This window comes from Xiphophorus hellerii, chromosome 4 (genome assembly GCF_003331165.1).
Source record: "Xiphophorus hellerii strain 12219 chromosome 4, Xiphophorus_hellerii-4.1, whole genome shotgun sequence".
Taxonomy (NCBI): domain Eukaryota; kingdom Metazoa; phylum Chordata; class Actinopteri; order Cyprinodontiformes; family Poeciliidae; genus Xiphophorus; species Xiphophorus hellerii.
Window position 1 is genome coordinate 17,433,994 of NC_045675.1, and position 23,283 is coordinate 17,457,276.

The 23,283-nt window shown below is 36.7% G+C and overlaps 3 protein-coding genes and 1 pseudogene across 4 annotated transcripts; 3 read left to right on the forward strand and 1 right to left on the reverse strand.

The window, feature by feature from the left end:
• Positions 1 to 1,183: 1,183 nt before the first annotated feature.
• On the reverse strand, positions 1,184 to 3,159 carry LOC116718684 (zona pellucida sperm-binding protein 3-like; annotated as a pseudogene).
• Positions 3,160 to 4,141: 982 nt separating this feature from the next.
• Positions 4,142 to 6,389, forward strand: bola3 (bolA family member 3). Its single transcript, XM_032561095.1, has 4 exons — positions 4,142 to 4,312; positions 4,397 to 4,520; positions 5,251 to 5,339; positions 5,725 to 6,389. Exons 1-4 carry the CDS (start codon positions 4,253 to 4,255, stop codon positions 5,785 to 5,787), a joined length of 336 nt encoding a protein of 111 aa, XP_032416986.1. The 5' UTR covers positions 4,142 to 4,252; the 3' UTR covers positions 5,788 to 6,389.
• Positions 6,390 to 6,440: 51 nt separating this feature from the next.
• On the forward strand, positions 6,441 to 19,450 carry vat1l (vesicle amine transport 1-like). Its single transcript, XM_032561091.1, has 10 exons — positions 6,441 to 6,566; positions 7,363 to 7,675; positions 8,312 to 8,441; positions 8,569 to 8,784; positions 9,044 to 9,186; positions 12,540 to 12,643; positions 13,197 to 13,252; positions 13,380 to 13,574; positions 16,701 to 16,784; positions 17,330 to 19,450. Exons 2-10 carry the CDS (start codon positions 7,461 to 7,463, stop codon positions 17,426 to 17,428), a joined length of 1,242 nt encoding a protein of 413 aa, XP_032416982.1. The 5' UTR covers positions 6,441 to 6,566; positions 7,363 to 7,460; the 3' UTR covers positions 17,429 to 19,450.
• A 785-nt stretch (positions 19,451 to 20,235) lies between these two features.
• On the forward strand, positions 20,236 to 21,842 carry clec3a (C-type lectin domain family 3, member A). 2 transcript variants are annotated; one of them, XM_032561092.1, is made up of 3 exons: positions 20,236 to 20,554; positions 20,683 to 20,769; positions 21,159 to 21,842. In XM_032561092.1, the coding sequence occupies exons 1-3, from the start codon at positions 20,449 to 20,451 to the stop codon at positions 21,554 to 21,556; spliced, it is 591 nt and encodes a 196-aa protein (XP_032416983.1). In that variant the 5' UTR covers positions 20,236 to 20,448; the 3' UTR covers positions 21,557 to 21,842. The 2 variants fall into 2 exon arrangements, with proteins under 2 accessions (XP_032416983.1, XP_032416984.1); XM_032561093.1 differs by having other exon boundaries at positions 20,241 to 20,554; positions 20,689 to 20,769.
• The last annotated feature ends 1,441 nt before the right edge of the window (positions 21,843 to 23,283 follow it).

A 23,283-nucleotide genomic window follows, 5' to 3' on the forward strand; every position in this document is an offset into this window, starting at 1 on the left:
TTATTTTCCAAATGTAAAATATCAATTTTCACTTCTATAGTGAAATTTTGATTGCCTTTTTCTCCAGTCTGAGCAAGCAGACGGTAATATGGACAGACTGTATGCCCAGCTTTTTTCTTTGCCACAGAAGTATAATCTGTCTCTGGTTTGTTATGCAATAGCACTTTGAATTGAACTATATAAATAAATGTGCCTTGTTCTGTAAAATTTGATGGTCCAGCTCCAATTTATAGCATCGTTTTAGATAAATATCCTAAGCACTCATGGAAGCAGAGACTAGTTTGGCAACAGTAGGTACAGAAATGTATTTCAAAGGGAACAGTACTGTTCCCTTTGTATTGGTCCCATGTAGCTAAGGTGAAAGATTTAGATGGTTTTGCACTTTATATAGAGGACCCATATTCCAAACTAGAACTAGACAACTTGATCCACACCATGCTTTAACCGTTAACGAGTAGAGATTAGGCTTCAACATTAACTGGAAAAAGTCATTGGCAAACTTCACAGAAATTTCTCATGATTGAGAACTAAGATTATAATCAGACAACAGTGAGGAAAAAAGAATTTTACAGAAGTTTGGCCACAAATCTGGAAGAATACTCCATCTCAAATTCTTCAACATGGTAAGATTTCTGCTGAAAAAAACTCAGGGTTTTTTTTTTTATTGCAAAGTAGAAATCAAGACTAGGTAGTTCAGTTCTCTTGCTAAAGGAAACTATGAAGCTCTTTATAAATATTACAAATCTGAACATGCAGATGTTGATTTTCCAATAAGTCTCCAGAAGGAGAAACTCTGGGGGAAAATGGGAATTTTTTACAGTCAGAGACACGCAACAGTTAACCACAGTGAATCTGAAGCATTTGTGCTACCCTGATTGATCTGCCTTTGATCATGCCACAGTGTGGCATGAGATTAAGCATTTCCCCTTCACCCCCTCTCATTTCTACCACTAGGATTTGAAAAGTTATTGCCGCAGCTTTGGTCTAGTAAATAAATCCAATATTCCCTCCAAGTGCAAGAAGTCAGAAACAAATCGACATGTTTAAACATAAGATGTATTTAGGGTAAAGGCTCAGATCAGCTTCATGGGCATGCAGCAGTTCTCCTGGTGAAATTATACCACTCAATGTTCCCTTCAGTTTTGTGCCAGGGTAAATGTGGTGATTAGAGTGTCCTTCTTGCTCATTTCCTGGGAATAACTATGAAGGGGCCCAGAGTCAAAGTATCACAAATATTATCTGAAGGACAAAAATATGAAGAGCCATGAAATATTGGCTCATCAGTTGCTGTTGATAAACTAGCTCTAAATATGACTTTAGATGTCCATGTACTGCAAATACCTTTGCAACACTGACAAACATCAGGTCCATACACATTCTTCCAGCTGAAATGCATACATGAGCAGTTTACACATTTATGACATTTGATCAGAAAGTAGTTTTGCCAGTCCTGCGACACTCTCAGGATTTAGCAGTTAACATTTACGTTATCCATACTGTGCAAGCTACTGATTTTTAAAGAATAGATGGGCAATTCATTTGCTTTAGCCTAAGCGTAATGCACATTTCACTGCCAGGACATTCCTGATTTAATGTCTGTATACATGCTTCTTAATTATTAAGGGCATGTTTGAAGTTGGGGTAAACTCAAAGGTCGACACAAGTAAGAATTGCATTAAAAAGTTTTGCACTTAGTTTGGGATGGTGGAAGCCTCTTAATTCTCAAAGAGAAACTCACCTTGAATTAATGTAATTGCAGACCTTGTTTGTAGGGCTGCTCTTCCACAGTTAGCGTGTAGCTTTAACCTCACAAGTTGCAAATACCTATGTAGCAGAAAGAGCCCATAAAATCTCCTATTTTACAGTTAATATTGTCAAAATATAACATTATATAAAATGCTTTACAATGTTCCTCAAGTCATCTTGAAACAAGAAGGCATCAAACTGGAATTGAAGTTTACTGGTTGTCGATCTGGGTTTGAAGATTGAATTTACACCTCCATCTCTGGCATCAACAAAGCAGCTGAAGAAGAAACATGCATTTCCAACTTGAATCAACATCCAAGACAAGCCCCAATCCAGCTTTATGAACTTTATTACCCATGGTTTTCAATGAAGCAATGTCTGGGTACTGATGTAAAGTCAGCCGTCAGAGTGGCAACACAGAAGTTGATGAAAAGTTTCCTTTGCTCCAGACCAGTATACTAGACCTCGAGGTGCCGGGGGTCACAACAAGCTAAACTGTGTTGGAATACTTCTCACCTGACCAATCATCTGCATGCAAACACAAGAAACAATCATTCCCTGTCCCAGTCAGGAGAAAGCCATTTAAAGAAAAAATAAATAAATAATTAAATAAAAATAAAAATAATACCAGTTTTCCACCTCAGAGAAAAAGGAGAGCTTCCCATGGGAAACTTTGAAAAAATAGAAACATTGGTTGCTGCTGGACAGTGCTGCTCACAGTGTGGTCCCTGAAAAACAAGTTGATTCAAAAATATTCCTTTTCAGAGAGACTGAAAAGTACAGGCTACCTTTTGTAATGGCAAGAAACTGGAACAACAGCCTCAGTAGCCCTTGTGACGCCAAGGGAGCCAACGGCTGGAGAAAGCATCAAGTTGTTTGAGTAGATCAAATTGTTGCCAGTAACCTAGAAATGAGGGAAGAAAGTGGCCAAAGTTAACATTTTAGTTTAGATAGCCTATTATGACCCCAAAAGTGTGAGCAGCTTACCATTAATTTAGAGCCACAGTCCTGTAGGTCAGCTTCTATAACATATTCTCCATCACCAGCATTAACAGCTTGGCACTGTTTGTCCTTCCAGTACTTGGCATCTCCCAAAAATAGCTCTTGTGGGGACACTTGACGTCCATTGTTGTAGAAGCCAGCCTGGATAAAAGTTATCATGGAAACCTCAGTGCACTCCACTCGGACAGTAGTTTTGCTATCAGGGTTTGGTCTGCTGAAGTCATCCAGGCTAACAGATTTATATTCCCTTCCTTCAGCATCAATCATTGGACCTTCTTTTAGAGTTCTAATGGCATCTCAGACTCTAAAAACTAAGGATATAATCAGCAGCCAAACCACTGAAAGAACTGCAAACCCCATTGTGGTCTTGGCCTGTAGCAAGACACCCAGAAGAACATTCAGCTGGACCCATCACTAAGGAGAAAAAGACATATCTGAATTAATGATCTAGCTCACTCTCCCTCTCAGAGGTATTTCCATTCAGCACAACTAAATCACCTGGGGAAAGCAATCACTGGTTAGTTAATGGAGGAGTAATCATTTGTCGGGACAAGTTCATTATGTACAGTTATTATTAAAATATTTTTAAACATTTGTTAAGGTATCATAAGTGAGATAAAAAAAATTGTTAGATTATTTTTGTTAAGTGCAGATATTTTTTATTCTTGGAAGATGATTTTGAATTATAAAAAACAATATTCACAAATTGCTTTATGACTTTGTTATGGAGATTTAACATATTTTACTTAGAAAATATTAATCAATTGAAAAAAAGCTAGCAAAGTTTTGGGTGAATAAAGAAATAATGATGAGCCAAGGGGGTTGTAAAAAATCAGTAGAAGGAACCTGAAAAATTAGAAAATAGACATCATAAAGTTAAGAGAGCAGTTGCTCATTCCTTTGAGAAATTGCAAGGATGTTTTGTATGGGAGAAGCTCTGGCCCAGTCATCTAGCTCTTATAATTTGACTCTTGTTTTACTCTCTAAAATCCTTATGCTTTCCAATTTTTCCCTATAATACATCAAGCTTGATGCCTAATATATCTCTTGCAGGTATCACAATGTAGAGATAATCACATGGCCTCCCAGTGGTAATTATTTTTTGTCCAAATGGTGTAAATTTCACCTTTTTCTATTAGTCTGTGATCAATAGTCAAAGTTATTTTAATACAAATGCACCTACTTTGACAGTGTGAAATTTATCAGCAAGCATACACTGTAAAACATGCAGGGAATTTGTGAATAAAAAATTATTTTAAGAATTCTTAATACAGGATAAAAAACTAAGTGAAGGAACATTAGGTTGCTATGTGCAATCTAAGCGCTCTAATTAATCCACTAGGTGGCAGTAATGCAGCTCTCACGTTGAAGTTTAGTACGAGACTGTAAAGAACAAGAACAAACCCCGTCATTTTCCGGGGACGAAATTGTTTTGGGGGGACATGACTTATTGACTGGTGTTAGGTTATTTAAACGTCTCAAAAGTGACACTCCTTTGTCCACAATGTTGGCCTGTACTCGCCTCTGCAGCAGCACTATATTCAGCGCTTTTCGCACCACTCCGGTACATTAGATCTGGATTTCGGTCACATTTCAGTCCTACCGTAACTTCCTGCGGTAACTCCTGCTCGCTGTGCCTCTCCCTCAGGTAGCTGCTGTCGGTCAGCTCCAGAGAGGTTTGTCCTCGCAGACAGACGGAGAGGAGCGCATCGCAAGCATACTGAAGGACAAGTTTCCTCTGGCCTCCAAGCTCAAAGTGACGGATATATCAGGTAGACAAACTGTACTAGAGGGATTATTAATTACTTGTGTGTTTTTTAGGGTGAAAGGTTTGTATTATCATTATTGTTCCAGGTGATGTCTTTTTGTTTTTTTCTTCAAGGCATTATCCAAAACTGCCTAATGGTCTACGTACCTAATATAGACATGTAAGGATGATAGGCTTGTAAAAATGAGGAAATTTGAACTATAAGGGATTTTCAGAAGTAATTAAGTATGGAAAAATATTTTTTAAAATGTGTTTTTGAAGACCTGGTTCCCTGTCATGAGGAGCCCTGAACATGATGAATGTTACCATTTTTAAAATGAAACAAATTGTTTTAATGTTGGTTTTTGCATAAAATGGACATGTCTCCATCCATCTGTATACTGTCCGTCCAGTCAGTCATCCAAATGTTAAGCTATTCAGTGCCTCTTTCATAGATCTATTGATACATTGATGTCCATTTACAGATGGAAGAAATTGCTCCAAACAGAATACTGTCTGATGTGTTGTGTAAAGAGGATCAACACTCAAAAATACATCTACCCACTCATCCTTCAATCTATTCATGCAGTAATCGTTGATTACAATTACGGATGTATTTTCTAAGATGCCTTAAGTATTAAACATCCTTATCCTTATTCTCTTTATCCTTAAAGATAATGAGTCATGTGAAGCAAGAAGAGCCCCATCTTTGCAGATGACATTGTTGTTTGTGTCATTTGTCTTTGTGTTGTCAGGTGGCTGTGGGGCCATGTATGAGATCCATATAGAATCCAGTGAGTTCAAAGGAAAAAGAACTGTTCAACAGCACCAGCTGGTCAATCAAGTAAGCTTTACAGCCTGGCACATCAGCTCTGGCAGCATCACCATAATGATAAATCCACAACTGCACAGAAAAAGTTTGGGCACTGTGGAAATGGAATTAAACTGTTTGCAAGTATTAGAAACTCTTTATTTCTAATTAAATAATGCACAAAGAGATGGTTCACAGTGTTATGCTTGTTTTAAGTTAAATGATTTTAATATAACGTGCAAAATGTACATTTGTCAATTTGAATCTATGTCAAACTATGGTCCCTATCTTCTTGAATTATGTCTGTCAGCTCTCTAGAATTATTCTTATATTTTGACAAAGTATTGGGCCTAAACACACTTTGCTTTTGTTTTGATCAGAATTTCATTCACTACCTGTAATCTTTTGTCCTCCACAGGCCCTGAAGGAGGAGATCCAAAGCATGCATGGCCTGCGAATCTTCACTAATATCCCAAAGTAGTAAAAGATGGAACAATTCACTTCTGAACCACACCCCTTTTTGCTTTTTCACCTAATAAGAATGTGCAGACTCATCAAACATGGTATATCGTTTAGCAAATGCATTTCAGCCGAAAAAAAAAAAGTTAAGGCGTCAATAACAGAGATGTAGTTACAACATTTTCACTGTGAAAATGTGAAATACATGGACAGTAAGGTAAGACTAAGGTTTGGCTTTTTTTTGTTTGTTTGTTTTTTGGGGGGGTTTGTAAAGAATGAAATCTTCTACGTAAGATGTAAAACCAGTAACAGCTGTGATACGCACAACATGACCAAATGTTTGGTCATGATCAAGTCACTATTCTTTCCTGTTAGGGGGGTCTCTCAGGGTTGTTTGTGAAGCTAGTGTTAGTCCTCGTGAAATCAGCTACACATCCTTTATTTAAAGGATGTGTAGGTAATGTGTGTAGGTTACCTTTCCAGCAATGTGACCACAATGTGACCACAATGTATGTACAGTTCAATTAAAGTTGATCTATTTTAAAATATTGTATATCAGTGGGTTGTCCACAAATCTTGGGCTTATGTTTTAAATGGGGGTTGTAATAAAAAGCAGCAGCTTTACATGAGTGATTTTTTTTTAAAACATATGCATCAACTAGTACATATGAATATTATTATTGCTGTTACTATATTTTCCACTTTTTCGGACAACTTTGGAACAAAACGCTGAACAACTCTTAAGTTACCTCAGAAGATGTCTGGTGGAAATCAGCATATAAGATAGAAGTATTATTAGTGGTAAGAGACACTAAAGTTTGATTCACACAAATGTGTGAGTTTTAACACACATTTTGGAGACTTTTCTCCTTACATTCAGCTAAAGTTTTTTTTAAAATATTTTTATAGAATATAAATATAAACAATTTAACTAATATGTTTTATTTACAAAGCATATTGCACTACTGAATGATTCCAAAGTCTCATATTGCAATTTGAACGTATTTCTTTTGTCAAACTTGTCTTTCAACGTAAGTTGGTCAAGTCAAGATAAATGGCCAGAATTAAACTCAGTCTGCAGGTCAAATCATTGGCTATGAGGAATTGAAGAAATGCTGAGAAGCTATTTGAAATAAAAATATCAAGATATTACAAGAAAATGTAAAATGACAAATGAATGCAAGTAAGAGCTACACAAAACTTGCAAAAATTGTTGGTGTTTTATGGTAATTTCATAAATAGTTGCACGTTTTTAATTGTAGTTTATTCGTTTATTTCCTGGCTTACTTTGATCAACACGTTTATGTTATTTCTGTATATATTATGCAATTTATGTGTTACAGTTTGTCAGTTTTGGTCACTGTATTGCTTAGAAAAGGGAAAAAAGTTCGTTATTAAACTATAGCTTTGCTCTGTCCACCAGTAGATGGCGCACCATTTACTTTAACGGTGGAGGATTAATGATTAATACGTGGTTAAATATTTTCTTCGTTACCAAAATAGTAAACTTTCGTGTCTTTTGTTGAAAACAAACAAACAAATAATAAAAACCAGAAGATTCGTTTTATTATTGTTTAATGCATAACGTATAATTCAGCCTCCAGCCCTGACTGAGCTCAGGAAAACAGCCCCTGTCTGCTTCTCTCCACATCACTGTGAAGAATCAACGGAGAGGGAGAGCAGCTGGACTCCGACATGGCTAAAGAAGGAGTAGATATGACAGAAGAAACCGAGTATATGATAGACAGAAATGCAGGTAAAGAGGCGGTGAGCGTGGAATCTCCTTCCAACGCCAAAGAAATGCGAGCGGTGGTCCTGGCAGGTTTCGGAGGTCTGAACAAACTCCGGGTTACCAAGAAGGCAATGCCCGAGCCCCAGGATGGTGAAGTGAAGATCCGCGTCAAAGCATGGTGATTATTAGAATAACATCTAACATGTTCTGAACTTAATTTATAGACCGTCTTGTGCTTTGACTTTTTATTATTATTATTATTATTATTTTTAATCTATTTCTGAAACCCGAGCAGCATCTGATTATACAGAAATTCGCAGCCTTGAATCTACAGGTCTTTTTTCTGTAGCAAGAGCTTTTCTGACTGAAGCCTGTTCATCATAAACAAAACTCATCCCAACGTTTTCAACCTGATTCAGTCTTTTCAAACTAAAATGACACATTTTTCTTCTCCACTCTTGTAGAGCTGTGTTTATATTTCTTCCAGAGCTTTTCTTATTTCCCACTGCAGCTAAGCCCCTGCCAATGCTGGCAGACAGACAAATGAAAGTGCATTTCGTTTTTGTTCAGTGCAGCATATGTGAGGAATCTGGCCTTGTGTTCTCAGAGGATAAGCCTATGACTCACTGCTGATAATAATGAAAAAAGTAGCTGTGGGTAAGCCTTAAATCTTTTAGTAGCTCATATTAAATATGTCATTTAACACCTACTTGTGGACTGAGACCCTCCAAAGGCAAGTGTTTTTCTTTTAAGCATTAAATCTGGAGCATTTCATGTCAACAAACAACAAAATGTTCATTATTTTGTGTTGCAGTGGCTTGAATTTCCTGGATTTGATGGTACGTCAGGGGAATATTGATAATCCTCCAAAAACTCCCCTTGTTCCTGGATTTGAGTGCTGTGGAATAGTGGAGTCTGTGGCTGAAAACACACAGGGATTTGAGGTAGGGTTTGTGCAACAGCTCCTGAATATATACTCTGTCGATAAATCTACATATTACTACGAAACAAAAGTTTAACCATAAGAAGTAGTACAAATGCTTGCTTGACATATGTGCATGTTTCCCTCAGATAGGTGACAGAGTTATGGCGTTTCTGAACTACAATGCCTGGGCAGAGGTGGTTTGCACACCAGTGGATTTTGTTTACAAGATGCCAGATGATATGACGTTTACAGAGGCAGCAGCATTCTCCCTGAACTTTGTGGCTGCGTATATGATGCTCTTTGAAGTTGCCAGTCTGCGGGAAGGAATGTCGGTGTTGGTCCACTCAGCTGGGGGTGCAGTGGTAAGCACAAAAGCCATGACAAAGTAAAATGGCAGTTCATTAAACAGCATTGGTGCTTTGGAAACTGAAACACCTGCTTACTGAATGGATAAGCTGTGTTTGTTGAAAACAAAGGCAAATGCAGCCATTCTAAAATCACCCTGCTAATTTTACTAGACTATTACTTTGTGTGATAAATTCTATGCTTTTATTTACTTCCAGACTTTGATCAATTCTATGCTTTTATCTATTTCTATCTATTTGCTGTTATCATTTTCAGGGACAAGCAGTGGCTCAGTTATGCTCCACTGTACCTAATGTGACTGTGTTTGGTATCGCCTCCTGTTTCAAGCACACATCCATCAAAGACTCTGTGACACACATTTTTGACAGAAACACCGACTACATACAAGAAGTGAAAAAGTAAGAATGCAGGATTTTATATTAAATGTGTTGCATTAGTTTGAAACTGCAGCGGCTCAGGTAGCTGATGTGATAACGTGGACTTTGCTGTGGGCAGAAGGCTGCACAAGGATGCAGATGCTACCGGTTGCCTTATTTGTGGTTGAGTGGCAGTGGTCCCCATGGCAACTACAGGCTGCTCTCAGAAAGCAGTGGCATTGTGCAGGTCTGGGTGGAGGTCTGCTTGTTGAACAGCTGAACCAATTAGGGCTGGGCAGTGATAAATATTACTATGTAATACATGCTGTCTGCTCAACTGCAATTCAAAAAGGAGCTGCAGTGCAAGAGTCTGAGGTCCTTCTTTATTTCTGGATATGTTGCATCTAAGCAGTCCCTGTTTGTCATAATCTTCTAAAGGTGGTCTTAAGCATTATTCTCCACGCTGCCAAAGTTGTTAAAAAAATTTATTGCAATATTTTCAGCATTTATTCCTAATTCCAGTTCAGTACTAATTTACTTTCAGGGTAATGATTTTGGTTTGGTACAGCGGAGGACATGTCAAGTTTGTTTTTTTTCCCCCAACAAATACATTTTTAATCATCCAATTGAAATGAAATTCACAACAGATCTCAGTAACAAACCAAATAATCCACACATGAAAATATGTATTTTTTGTAAGTTATGTATAATAAAGTGGAATGACATAGCGTTCCAAACAAAAAGCCAAGAAAACTCAATTTGTGTCAGAGAAGGAAGATAAAGCTGCTAGAATGACCCAGTCAATCACCTGACTTGAATTCATAGAAATGTCTGAAGATCAAAATGCATAAACAAGCCCCCAGAACCTGCAGGATCTGAAGCTCTGACATGTTCTAAAAAATCAGTTTGACTAGTGTCTGTGATACTTGACCTACTAATTATTCTGTCTTGATTCAAGGACTGAGTCAGTGTTAATTCTTGACAATTATGAAATTGGAACTGCTAGTAATAAAACTAGCAGCCCTTAATTAAATTTTAAAGTTGCAGGTAAAACTTACAAATTTCACAATTACACTCTTTGACAGTTATGAAACATTATTTTAGCACTAGCAAGACAAAATTTTGAAGTTCATTAATTGATGAGGTACCTTTCTGGTCCTTGGTCAGGTCTTTACTAGATTTTTCCCCTATATCTAAAACAGGTTATTGTTCTTCTTGTGTGCATAATTCAGGCCTTAAATTTATCCTCCACATTTCTTACTTTTACATAGTGATGTTCAAGTACAACCACTAGTCATGACAAGCCAACTTTATTTATAGGCAGTAAAATTGACCAAAGTGCTGAACAGACACCATGTAAAAACATCTAAATAAAACAGTCAATTACATAAAAAATGTAATCCACAACTTGACAAATGACCTCTCTCATGCTAGGTCAGAAGCCAATGAAAAGAGATGGGCTTTCAAAACAGTTTTAAAAATAGACGGTGACTACAGAAGAAGTTAAAAAAAAAGCTAAACAGGAAATGGGTGAAAAAGCAACCTATGTCCTAAAAAAAACCTTAAAGGCCATCAAAAAAATTCACAGACTATTCATCATTAATCAAACTGTAAGGAAAATAGAAATAATGTGAAGGGTTTGTACTACATTGAATATTTATGTTCTACATTAGAACACAAAAAGATGCACAATAGCTTCTATGAGAGTGATTTTATACTTATACTTATTATCAGCATTAGTTGTGGATTAGTGTGCTTTTCATCTCTCTGGCCTTCGCATTCTTCTCAGGATCAAGTACAAAGTTCAGTTAAATTAGTCTTTTTGCAAAAGGCAAAAACCATGAGAATCACAAGACCACCAGTCAGTTCTGCTAAGCAGGTGCTCCAAACTAAAGATCAAGAAGTAAGAAACTGTGGTAATTTTATCCCTTATTTTATTTAATCTTCACTCCTTTAACAAGTCTCAAAGTTTTATGTCAGCTAATAACTTAAGCAACAATCTTTTTGTAACTCAGTCTAATATGTTGTGGATACTGCATTTCTAAATAATTACTCTGTAGGCAGCACTGAAAAGAAACGTGGGTTGTAGGCTGCAAGTCTTTCAGACAGAAAAACCCAAGAGAGTAAATGATCATAACTTTCTGAATCCCTGATTAGATAGAACATAAAGTCTCTCTGCAGGATGAATCACAGGCTGTATTTATGGACTCGGTCGTTCTTGCCCTTTTGTATTTAATCTTTGCTGCTATAAACAGAAGTTATGAAATCATGTCATAGCATAAAATTTTTAATAATATGTAACAGCCAAATTTTCACCTGTTTCTGTAGATGAATTTTTCAACATGTTCGGTTGATCTGAAACAGTTTGTCAAATACCTGATAAGTGGTTCAAAGAAAATGAACCTGCAACTAAATCTGCACTGTGGCTAACTGTAATCGGGGATCTGTCACATAGGCATTTTTGATATAAACATTTATATTGTGAACCTGTGAAGAATTAATGAGAAATGCAAATTACAGTGTTTGTCAATGCTCAAATACTGTAGTTTGCTTCATTATGTTAAAGCTTCTAAAGACATACTAAAAACGAGACTGTTTTTTTTTATCTTATAGCTTAGGATTAGTTGTCATTTTAATTAATTAGATTAACATAAATTAATTCAATTTTCAATTTGTAGTCAAATGTCTGAATTTGAGACTTATCTTCAGCTTTTCTTTTATTTTATTCATTTATTTATAATTTTAGACTTTTTAAGGCTTCCAAGTAGAAAAAAATCTAATAGAATTCCTCCTGAAGTCATGAGCCATAAGCTTACTCTAAGAAAGCTTTCCAATATGACTGCCTTGTATTTTAAAGTGTTGTGGGATTTAACTGTTTAGATCTCAGTGCTTTAATCCTATAAATGGGGAGAAATGTCTTATCAGCTCCGGTTGTTAGTTGTAGTTTGTACAGCAACAAATAGCAAAATCTGCTGGTTTCACAAACTGACACTGACAAACACACACAACTAACCTGTGAAGTGATTCCTAGAGCTCAATTCTAACCCCAAAATCCAATAACTAATATTTCAGCTTGAGTTAATATGTGTTATGGATTCTGTGATTGGCTTAAATTTAAATTTAATACAAGTTAACCAGGGGTCTCCAACCCTGGTCCTTGAGATCTACTGTCCAGCAGATTTTAGATGTAACCCTACTCCAACACATTTAAATAAAATGATTGAATTTCATCATGTCATTGATCTAAAGGCCTGGGGGAGGTGGGAGGTGCAATTAGACGAACATGTTTACCCCTTCAATATGATGGAGACTGTGCCCTCTTGCACTGCTTGGTGCTTTCATTGCTGCCTGTAGCTGTATTTTTCAATGAACTTAATTTTTGCTTTGATCAACAGGATCTGTCCAGATGGAGTTGACATTGTGCTGGACTGCCTGTGTGGAGAAAACACAGGGAAAAGCCTGAGTCTCCTAAAGCCACTGGGAACCTACATCCTATATGGTACAATAGGACAATGTTTGAGCATATTTAGCATGTGTGATACATGTAAAGGTGGCTTTACTAATATTGTTTTATTAAATGAATGTCGAAGTCAACTGAAAAACGCTTAGAGATATTTTTCTGGCAAATTTTGTTTCCGTCAAGATGAGCTACACTAATAATTTCCTGTCATTTTCATAATGAAAGGAACCTAATGTGACTTTTTATCTGATTTTTATGTTTTTCATTATACGGTAATCATCTTGCATATCTTTGAGTGATTAATGTGTACAGCAGTAATACTGGTTTCATGTACTCTTTAATCTTCAAATGTGATTTATTGTCTGTATTAACTGATATAAAGGTCCTTTAGTTCCTGTCAGGGCTCATGAATTCAGCTTAATCATTAGGAGATTCATTAACTTGTTCTGAACATGTAAAGGCATGTTTTCACTGACCTAAAGGTCTGAGGTACCGATCGCCCCCCCCTCCCCCTCACTTTTGACAGGGGTCAAAATTGTCTGTTGCTGACCGCTGTCCAGCATACTGGAACACTTTATTCTGGTTTTTACAGGTGCATCAAATATGGTAACTGGGGAAACAAAGAGCTTTTTCAGCTTTGCAAAATCTGTGAGTCTGAGACACACTCATCCATATTGTAAAGAAACATCATTATATATGTATCCAAATCAATATTAAGCATATATTGTATATAAATAAGTGTTTTCTGGTTCTTCTTTTTTGTTTTATTCCTTAGTGGTGGCAGGTGGAAAAGGTGAATCCAATTAAACTTTATGAGGAGAACAAAGTCATAGCGGGATTCTCCCTCCTCAACCTTCTCTTCAAACAAGGAGGATGTAATCTCGTAAAATCAGCAATGGACAAACTCTTGAGTCTATATGAACAGAAGAAGATCAGGCCTGTAGTGGACTCGCTGTGGGCGCTGGAGGAGGTAAGAACCTGAGGCTCTGATCTTTGTATTGCTGGTCAAACAGCAAAGGATGAGTTGTCTGTGTCCTCATGTTTTTTTTTCTCATGGGAAACGTATAATGTAGTGTTGTCATTAAACACTGGCAAACTGCTCAGGCCATTCACTGTAACCATCGTCCATGAAGAATTTCATTAGAGGGCTGGCTAGCGTGGGATGTTGTGTCAGGCCTCACTTGTTAGTATGGGCGGAAGAACAATTAATTGGACATTAGTTTACATGTTGACCATGGTAACCTTTCTTTCCTGACTCAAACACTGAGGAGGACGCATTTGAGTGGATCAGCTCAGAGGGGTTTTCCTCAGAATATATCTAAGTGTTTCTAATTTTCTCATCTAGTCTTCAGAAAAATAAATTCTAAAAAAGAAAACAAACAGTGAAATTCAATCAGTTTATAATTAGCCAGGAGGTTTCTGGTCACAAAAGTCCTAAAATCTTATGATGTTAGTTCCTTTTCCTGAGAAAAGCAGCTGCCAAGCAGAAAAGGAGGGAAACATTTCCAACCTAATTTTGCCCCTGGCTTGGTTGTTGCTTTTCCATTTAACCACTGAAAATTTGTGGCACAGTGGCTGCAGACAAAGAGCCACACATTCAGTTGTGGGTGTGTAACTATAATGAGAAAACAAGATATGTCCTCCTTTTGCTACTGACATTTTTACTTTAATGAGGAGCAATGAGGTTAAACTGTGTGCTGCTTTGACAAGTTAGATGTGTTTTGATGCAGAGACTGTTGGTGGGCTCATCAGAGTAAAATGAAAAAATGCATCAATTTTTGAAATGCTATTTTCAGTGCCTGGTATGACTTAATACTTGAATCAAGTAAAGCACACAAAAGGATTGGTGAAAGCAATTTTATGTATAAGAAGCCAAGCAGGCAACAGAGGGCTAAAGTGATGTCCTCATGAATTGTGCAGTGTATTAGAGGCAGCTGATTGAGCATCTGATAGACAACCAAAATAATGAGCTTATCACTACCCAGACACAAAATTCCCCTATAGATTAATTAGACAGTAGTTTGATAAGAATTGCTTTTTGATGGTTGCATGAGACCATGTTCACTTGTGGGATGTGATTTTTAGAATGTGCCATGGTTGATGAACAGGAACCCTCACAAAACTATCATACTACTTTTACCAACCGTTACGAAAACACGACTTTCCATCTTAAGAAATGTAACACCAGAGCCTGATGCTGCCACCACCATCTTCCTCTGTGGGCACTTTGTTTTTGTTGTGATTTGCAGTACTGTTTCTTGCAGCAAAAATATTTAAGATTATCATAGACAATTCTGAGAGATCATACTGATGGTTGAATGCTTTTGTGGAAGAAAGAATTTCTGTTTTGCAGCCTATGAAGGAAACAACAGATTGTTCTCACATGTGCAACACAATCCGTGTTTGTTAGAATTTCTTTAGCTCTTTCAGTGTTGCTGTCTGTTCACGCTGGGGAAGTTTTCAACATATTAAAAATAACCTGTGGCAGTTGGTTATACTACAGAGTCAAACACAAGTGCTGAAAAGAAGTGATCACTATAAGATTATCCATCCATCCATTTTCTGTATACCTTTGTCCCTAATGGGGTTGGGAGGGGTGCTGGTGCCCATCTCCCGCGAATGTTTCGGGCGAGAGGTGGGGTTCACCCTGGACAGGTCGCCAGTCTGTCGCAGAGACACAGAGACAGACAGGACAAACAGCCATGCACACACAAACACTCACACCTAGGGAGGATTTAGAGAGACCAATTTACCTGACAGTCATGTTTTTGGACTGTGGGAGGAAGCCAGAGAACCCGGAGAGAACCCACGCATGCACAGGGAGAACATGCATACTCCGTGCAGAAAGACCCCGGGCCAGGAATCGAACCCAGGACTTTCTTGCTGCAAGGCAATAGTGCTACCAATTGCGCTATTGTGCAGCCATTATAAGTTTATATCGACCAAAAAAACAAGACATATTTTCATTTGCACAGACAGGATTTAAACCTAGACACCCAAAACACATCGATAAAATTCAGCAAAGTTTGAGGACATATACAGGAATTGCATAATTCCAGCTCCAGGCTTTCTGAAGCATTTTATCCAATACAGCTAAAAATATTTTGCATACTTTATGTTCCCATATTCAGATTAAAGTGACAACTGTCCAGGATTGTTGATCATTAACTGTTTTTACCTTTGCATGGAGCAGACATGCAGCAGTAGTACCTGCTGCAGTTGCCTGTTTAGTTGCTGTTTTTTTAAAAATTATTTTGTACCCCTTCAGGGGGTCTTTTGTGGGCACTAGTGTCCCTTATATGAAAGTCTCCAAACATGGGTCGCACTATCCCCTACGCCACCACGGCACGCCCTAGTTGCTGTTTTTATGAGTCATATCATAATTTAACTATTAAAGATCTGGGCATCATTACAATTTCTTTCTGAGTTGATACAGGTTTTGACTCAGTTTCAGAGCTTAACCACGATAAATATCAATAAATATACTTTAGATGGTAGATCGTAATCTTCCTCTGATCTATTTTCCTATCTTTTACAGTTCAAATAGGCTAAGTTCATTTCAAAATCTATTTTATTTAAATATTTTGACACAGTTTGGAGAGTCAATCAGCAGCTTTCAATTGTAACTACACTAAAACTGGAAACCAATGCTGTATTAGTCTGATTTCTCAGTTTTTAATCACATTCTGGTCTCTACTGCTGCAGTGGGTGGAGATCTGTGTCACCACGTTACAGCAGCACTCTTGCAGGAGGAGAAGCCACTCATCGTTGGGGGATGCAATCAACATAAACAGCCCAGTTTCAGAGCCCTACTATAGAATCATGCACTAAAAACAGCCTGGGCAGAAAAAAAAAGGCTACAGGAAATAAGTGTCAGAAAAAAACATTCAGGGACATATAGTCAAAACAAGTCTTTTCTCTAGCATTTACTTAAATCATTTTCAATTGAAATTTAATGACTTTGGAACCATATTTATTTGAAAATGTGGTATACCTTCAGACTGATAACTTGCCCAAACCCAGCTATGATATTTTTTTTATATGTAAAGAGCCTAAAGTGTAATTGATGTAATATTTTTTGTTTGTTTGTTTTTAGGTGAAAGAGGCTATGCAGAGAATTCATGACAGAGGCAACATTGGAAAACTTATTCTGGATGTTGAGAAGTCTCCGACCCCTTTGGTAAGAAAAGGATTGAGAAGAGAACAGAAGACGAACAAAGCAGTAACCTGATACAGGATGTAAAACACAGCAAAAAGCTAGTGAAGAGAATCAACACTGCATACTGGAACTTAGCAAATCACTATGTGGTTGCCAAATGCTTATTTATAGTATTATAAATAGTGTGTATTTGTGTACTAAACAGTGACAAAATTGTATTTATTTATTTTGAGTACACAAATATAAAGGGATTTGAAATAATCAAACAAGGTTGTTGCCAAAATGCATTTTTCCAGTTTTAATTAGACATTTGATGAAAGTTTTTTCATAAATTGTGCATTGTTTAAATCTTTCTGATATCTGTGTCAAAAGTTTAGCAAAGGTCACAGCGACAGGAGAAAGGTGAATAGGATTTTATCATATTCTTAAATAAGAAATTAAATTTCTTATTTAATTTAAGAAACCGACCTGGGATGCTGTTGTTCTTTATTAGAGAGCAGATGTGTACCATTTGATGTCATCTCGCATCTGTTTATCTCAGCTCAACATTACTATTTTACCACTAGATGGCCAATGACAGCACAGAGACCAGTGAAGCAGGAGAGGAAGAGGAGGAGCCCGAAGGAGATAATGACAGCAAGGAGCGAATGCCTTTCATTCATTAGAGTCGACGAAAGCCGGTACTGCTCACCTAGAGACTGCATAGATTCACCACAGAGGAACCTAACCAGTGTGTATATATGTCTGCATGTTCTGTGTGCATGTATGCATAAATGTGTGGAAGTCTTGGTGCTTTTCTCTCTGTTACCTATTACTTGTTAGTAGATTGGGAAAAGAAGAAATATGGCCTGTTTGTCTTTGGAGCAATTCTACTACAGTAGCTTACTCTATATTGATGTAATCTCAGTATTTTTGTGCGTTTTATAAATTATCTGCCAACAGTACACTAAATTAGCAAGTTTGGGAAAGCATGCAAACTTGCTGAAGCAGTCACATTGATGCTAAGCACATCAATTTTGGTAACAATAATACTGACCAATGATGTAAACATACATCCCTGTTTAAAGTCCAAGTTTTTGCAACAAATTATGAGCCCATGATAAATCATTCCGATACTTCTTCCATATTTGTTGATTACATTTATTGGTACATTTGCAGTGACACTTTAGTGGACTTCTTTATAAATATTTAACTAAAAGGATGCAAATGTCAGGGAAATCCTACATGGACAAATGAACTTTTCTTAGTCTAATCAACTGATTGGAGGCGTTAACTCAAGATGTTATCCTGATCTTGTAGACACTTATGCAACAAGGTTTGCAAATGTTTTTTTTTTTATTTTGGTGTTGTTTTTGTTTGTTTTGTGTTGTACATTTTCTCCCCAACCTATGTTTCCATGTTAAAGTGTACATGTTTTACATTCCAAAAGCCTTGCCTTTTTAAATAGACCATGTACACTTTTGAACCCACTGTATATCTTTTCCTCACAAAAGTAAAGTGCCAACAGGAGAGTCAGATTTGCACAATAGTTTTTACCTGATGAGCCATCCTTCATATATTAAAGGAGCACCAGTGCCTTTGAGCTACAAATTAGTGTCTTTAATAACTCCACAGGTGAGGAAATATATCACAAACAAATGTATTTTATTTCAACTTAAAAAAAGGCATACATTTTTCAGATTTGCATAATGATTGATGATTTTTTTGGAAGATAACATTTTTCTGTTTGTGCAGTGTGCAGGTTGATTCCAAAATGATCTAGTTATCTTGAATGTGACTAAAGTACAAAACTTGACAGAGTGTTACCCTTATTATTGAGACAGATTTGACACATTAAGGTTTAGTGTCACATATTTATCTTGCAGAGAGAGAGCGATATTTACTGATCTTGGATTTTTATGAAGTAGCTAGTCAGACTGGAGTCGAAGGGCTGTTGGAGTCTCTGCTCTCCTTGTCTGACCAAAGTTGTTTACTGTTTGGTGCCTCACAACAAAAGTGCCGTAATACTTAGAGATTAACTATTTTTATTGTGAAAGCAAATGCAAGTTTGATCAGCACTGTGCATTATATTACTAAAGTATAAGAAGCGATCTACAAGTTGTTCAAAATCCTTCCTCACCTGTTCAGGTTAGCTTTCTGGTTTTAGTTTCTACTCTAAAAAAAACATATTTTATTACCCTTTTTAAACAGCTCTACATCACACTGTATTTTCAAATGAGTGGGTTGTCTAAATGATGCATCATTTTAAAACAGACCAGATTTTCTCAGCTTTTAAAAAACGTCAAACTCTCCAGTGCATTTTAGCATTTTAAATGCATCAGCTTTGCGACAAAATCAAAGTAATGAGTTCTGCAACTCTAGAAGTTTTCATACAATTTCTAGAAATTGTATGAAAACATAGTTTGAAACTAGTTCACAGTTAAAGTGATGACATCCTTTAGATTTTTCAACTAGGAATAGATCTAAAATTTTTGCTGCCTTTAATGTTATGTCTATGTGAATGAGTGTTTGTGAATGACAGCATAGGTTTTTGTGTGTGTTATTGTATTTCCTTGTAAATGCTTTCAGCACTGTAGTGTATTTATAGCATTCTTTCTAAACAATGGTTGTATATTTTTGTCACAGTTTTTGTGTATTTTTTTGAGCACAGCTCTGTTTACTTGAATAAATATACCTACAAAGCATAACATGATTGCGTTTGGACCTTTTTCCATTTTTAATAAAAACTGGAAATGTGGTGTATCTTTTTATAAAACACCTTATTTTCAGATTGTTTGTATATTCAGAAGGAATAATAACTTCAACCAGAACATACACATTTATGATATGTGTGTGACGGCTCACACCAAATAATAGTAAGTCATCCAGTTCTGTAAGTATAATAGCGGAAGAGTGAGGACTTAAAAAAAATAATACAATTAAATTTCAACAGAACCAAATACTTAGACTCTTACTAATTACTGAGGAATTACATGTTTTATTTCTTACTAGTTAAGAATTAAGTAAATAAAATTAGCATTTTGGCCATTAGTTTCAAAAACAAAGTGTTTTGGATCAGAAAGCACTCATCTCAGTTCCAAAGAAAATTTATGGGCAGAACTAAAGCTGTGTGTGAGTAAGGAGGCCTACAAACATCCGTTTGAGGAATGGGCCAAAATCCCAGCAAAATGATGTGAAGTTTTGAATGATGCCCAAAATATTTTACTCTCATCAAAACCTTTTAAAGCTAACAAATACTAAGGAAATGTATGTAAACTTCTGACTATGAAGAAAGATGTAAAAGAAAAAAAAGCTCTCTCCCATCCCCTGTCTTTTTTCTAGTTTCATTCCAGACTGATATACTGCTAAGTCTATCCAAGGCTAAGAGAAATGGGGGACACTGTAACAGTGAAGCGGTTCAATAAATGTCTGTTTAGTTTGCAAAATGTTGCTTAGAGCACCTTGTTCCAAGTAAATATTTATCTAAAAATAAACTAGACACAAGGAAATCATTCTTTGACACCGCCCTGTCCCCATCATGATGTTTTGACAAAAACAAACAGCACTGGAGCCAATGCAGAGAGAGAACCCAGAGAGGCAGACAGAGGGCCACTATATTAACCTGCCTGTGGGATATTTAGTTCCCTTCGCTATAGCACAAGTTGTGCCCCAGAGTCCTGTACTCTAGGTTCCCCTGGCCTCAGACATGGCTCATCTGGTCCTGCCTGTCTTCCTTGCGCTTAGTTTCTCCTTGCTCTGCTGCAGCCGTCCATCTCGCACAAGGAAAGCTGTTTCGCCCCGCCAGTCTGGAGGTAGATGTGCATGTGACACAGTTTTTGTAAAAGATGTTGTCTGCATCAGTGTTTATCTGACATGTTTTTTTTTTTTTTTTTTTTTTTGTTTTTTTGCTTGTTTGTTTTGCTTGTTATTCTACGTGGAGCTGCAGAGGATGAGGATGTGAAAACCCAGATTGAGAAGTTGTGGCAGGAGGTGAACTTACTGAAAGAGATGCAAGCGTTGCAGACAGGTAATGCCCTCACAAAATGCCTTCTTGACAGATGAGATGGCTAAAAATCAATAGCTGCATTCAGAATTATGTATTTGCAATAAATGAGAACCATGAATGTATAACCTGCTTATTGCTAACCCAATATTTCTCTGACAAGATAATTAGCACAAAAGTGAAGTTCTTGGTGTTCTCTGTCACCAGTAGAGGGCAGTAGAACATACATCATTTATTAAATCATAAAGTCGATATCCAACTTCATATAGGATGTGAATAACATTTAATTCAAATAATTTGGAAGTGTTACTGATATTGCAGGTTAGACATTGCAACAGCTTTGATTTTGTTAAATACCACATATTCACATCGCAATTAGCTGCACTTCTAAAGTAACTTATTTCTGCTTTCAGTGTGTCTTCGGGGGATCAAAGCACACAGGAAGTGCTATCTTCTAAATGAGGAGCCCAAACATTACCATGAGGCAAACGAAGACTGCATCGCTCAGGGGGGGACCCTTGCGACACCACGAGATATGATGGAGAACAGTGAGGTGAGGGACTATGCAAAGAGAAGCAGCCCAGGAATCAGGGACTTCTGGATCGGTGTGGCAGACATAGTGAAGGAAGGCCAGTATGTTGATGTCAACAGCATCCCAGTCAGCTTCTTCAACTGGGATCGTTCCAAGAAGCAGCCGACGGGGACAAAAAGAAAGAGCTGTGTTGCTCTTTCCCTGACTGCTCAGGGAAAGTGGTATGATGAGGTATGCCGCAGCCTGAAGAAGTACATCTGTGAATATGTTATTCCCTGAAGGAGACAGGGGTCTTGCTGGTAATTTAAATACAGCTTTTGTGGTTTTAACTAACTAATTGACAGGAAATCAACAATTCACAAGAAATATTGAATTATTGCAGCCAAGCCTTAACACAGCAGTACGCAGTAACTCTACACAAGATTAGTAAGTGAAAGATTTTCTGGAGATAAACAATATGTGGCAAATTTCGGTTTCGGGTCCAAAGAATATAATGACTGAATATCATAAGAAATGATAAATTCTGGGGGAAAAAAAAGTAAACTAAATAAACAATCACGTGAAACTGTTTTGTCAGTACTTTTGAGGGGGGGATGGGTGGGGGGGTGAATTTGCGCTGATTTCAGGTGTGTGGAGTTAACTTGGTCAATTTTTGATAAATTAAAGTTTGTTGGTAAAAAAAGGCTTTCCTTTTCTTTTTAATTCTATCAGTGACCCTCTTACACATGCAAAAATGTTATATTTTTGAATAAAATTGTCCATCTATCCTCTTTTTACCCCATTTAAATATGCATTCAAATACATATAATAAAGGGTCTATTACAGCAGAAAAAAATAAAAGTAAAAACTATAACAGAGTGATCTGCTTATTAGATAAAGTTAAATTCCTGAAGAAGAATTAATGTTTTTCAAGTTTCTTATTATTAAAGTTAAGTTTTTCAACAGAGGCAGTACTGTATACATTTTTAAATCTTTTTGTTTAAAATTCTTAAAAGAGGGGATTTTTTCACTCCATTTCATCAGGTGGACATAATATTTTGCTAGGATTATAATTAGATATGTTTAATCTAAAAAAAAGTTAAATTGTTGAACATGAGATATATTTTTGAATTTGATAAAACAATGTTCCTTCCAATTTTTCTTGTAAGGAGTTTTTGCAAATCTGACCAAAATATTACAGAATGAGAACACTGCACAAATAGATGTTCAATACTGGAAGAAGGCAGAAGAACTTGATTATTTCACAGGTTATCTGTCTTAATGCAAACTGTTACCACATTGTGAGCACGCCTGTGCAATAAGCAATAAATTAATTAGTCGCATAATAAATTAAAGCAAGCTCAATAGATTTATCTTTTTTCTCTTTTCTTTCTTTCTACCAAAAACTAAAGTCGTCAGTTTGGTGTTTGGGTCTCATTTAGACCTTTTACTTAGAGAGACTAAATAATTCATTTTTTGTTGTTGCTGTTGTTTTGTTTGTTTACTTTGGATATTTAAAATGTCTTCCAGTTCCAGTGTTAAGAGTCCATTAGAAGTTAAAGTTTAGTTATTTCTGACAACGTGTTTTGTTTTTGTTTTTTTGCATTATTGTGCCGTTATTACTTGAAAATGGTCTCGAAACTGCAATATTATCGCAATAACTTCTGGGACAATTTATCTTCCAGCAAAATTTTATATTATGACCAGCCTAATGCTGACATCAGATGTTTGTTTTTGCTTTGTCTTGTTTTTCAATGAAAGTTAGTTTTTCATTTAAACTCCTAATACGAAACGGAATGGCATTGATTAATTACGAAAATGTGACTACGGTGTGATTAAACGTCCTGCCATGATGGAAAACACAAATGCAAAGTGCTCGCGTGCATTTGTAAATTTTTGCATTATTTAAAATAAACAACTAAAAAAAAAAAAACCGCACACACTTGTAGGCATTCACCAACGTCATCTTGTCCGCATACATCACGCACGTCTGTCTGGATGGAATGTGACGCCAAAGCTCCTCCAGT

What these genes read in the sequence shown, in the direction of transcription:
- bola3 (XM_032561095.1), top strand. Translation starts at nt 4,253, where the DNA reads ATGTTGGCCTGTACTCGCCTCTGCAGCAGCACTATATTCAGCGCTTTT. An exon ending in CAAAGTGACGGATATATCAG is followed by an intron (nt 4,521 to 5,250) that starts GTAGACAAACTG and finishes TTGTGTTGTCAG; the next exon opens with GTGGCTGTGGGGCCATGTAT. An exon ending in AGCACCAGCTGGTCAATCAA is followed by an intron (nt 5,340 to 5,724) that starts GTAAGCTTTACA and finishes TGTCCTCCACAG; the next exon opens with GCCCTGAAGGAGGAGATCCA.
- vat1l (XM_032561091.1), top strand. Translation starts at nt 7,461, where the DNA reads ATGGCTAAAGAAGGAGTAGATATGACAGAAGAAACCGAGTATATGATA. An exon ending in AAGATCCGCGTCAAAGCATG is followed by an intron (nt 7,676 to 8,311) that starts GTGATTATTAGA and finishes TTTGTGTTGCAG; the next exon opens with TGGCTTGAATTTCCTGGATT. An exon ending in AGAAGTCTCCGACCCCTTTG is followed by an intron (nt 16,785 to 17,329) that starts GTAAGAAAAGGA and finishes TTTTACCACTAG; the next exon opens with ATGGCCAATGACAGCACAGA.
- clec3a (XM_032561092.1), top strand. Translation starts at nt 20,449, where the DNA reads ATGGCTCATCTGGTCCTGCCTGTCTTCCTTGCGCTTAGTTTCTCCTTG. An exon ending in TTCGCCCCGCCAGTCTGGAG is followed by an intron (nt 20,555 to 20,682) that starts GTAGATGTGCAT and finishes TTCTACGTGGAG; the next exon opens with CTGCAGAGGATGAGGATGTG. An exon ending in GATGCAAGCGTTGCAGACAG is followed by an intron (nt 20,770 to 21,158) that starts GTAATGCCCTCA and finishes TTCTGCTTTCAG; the next exon opens with TGTGTCTTCGGGGGATCAAA.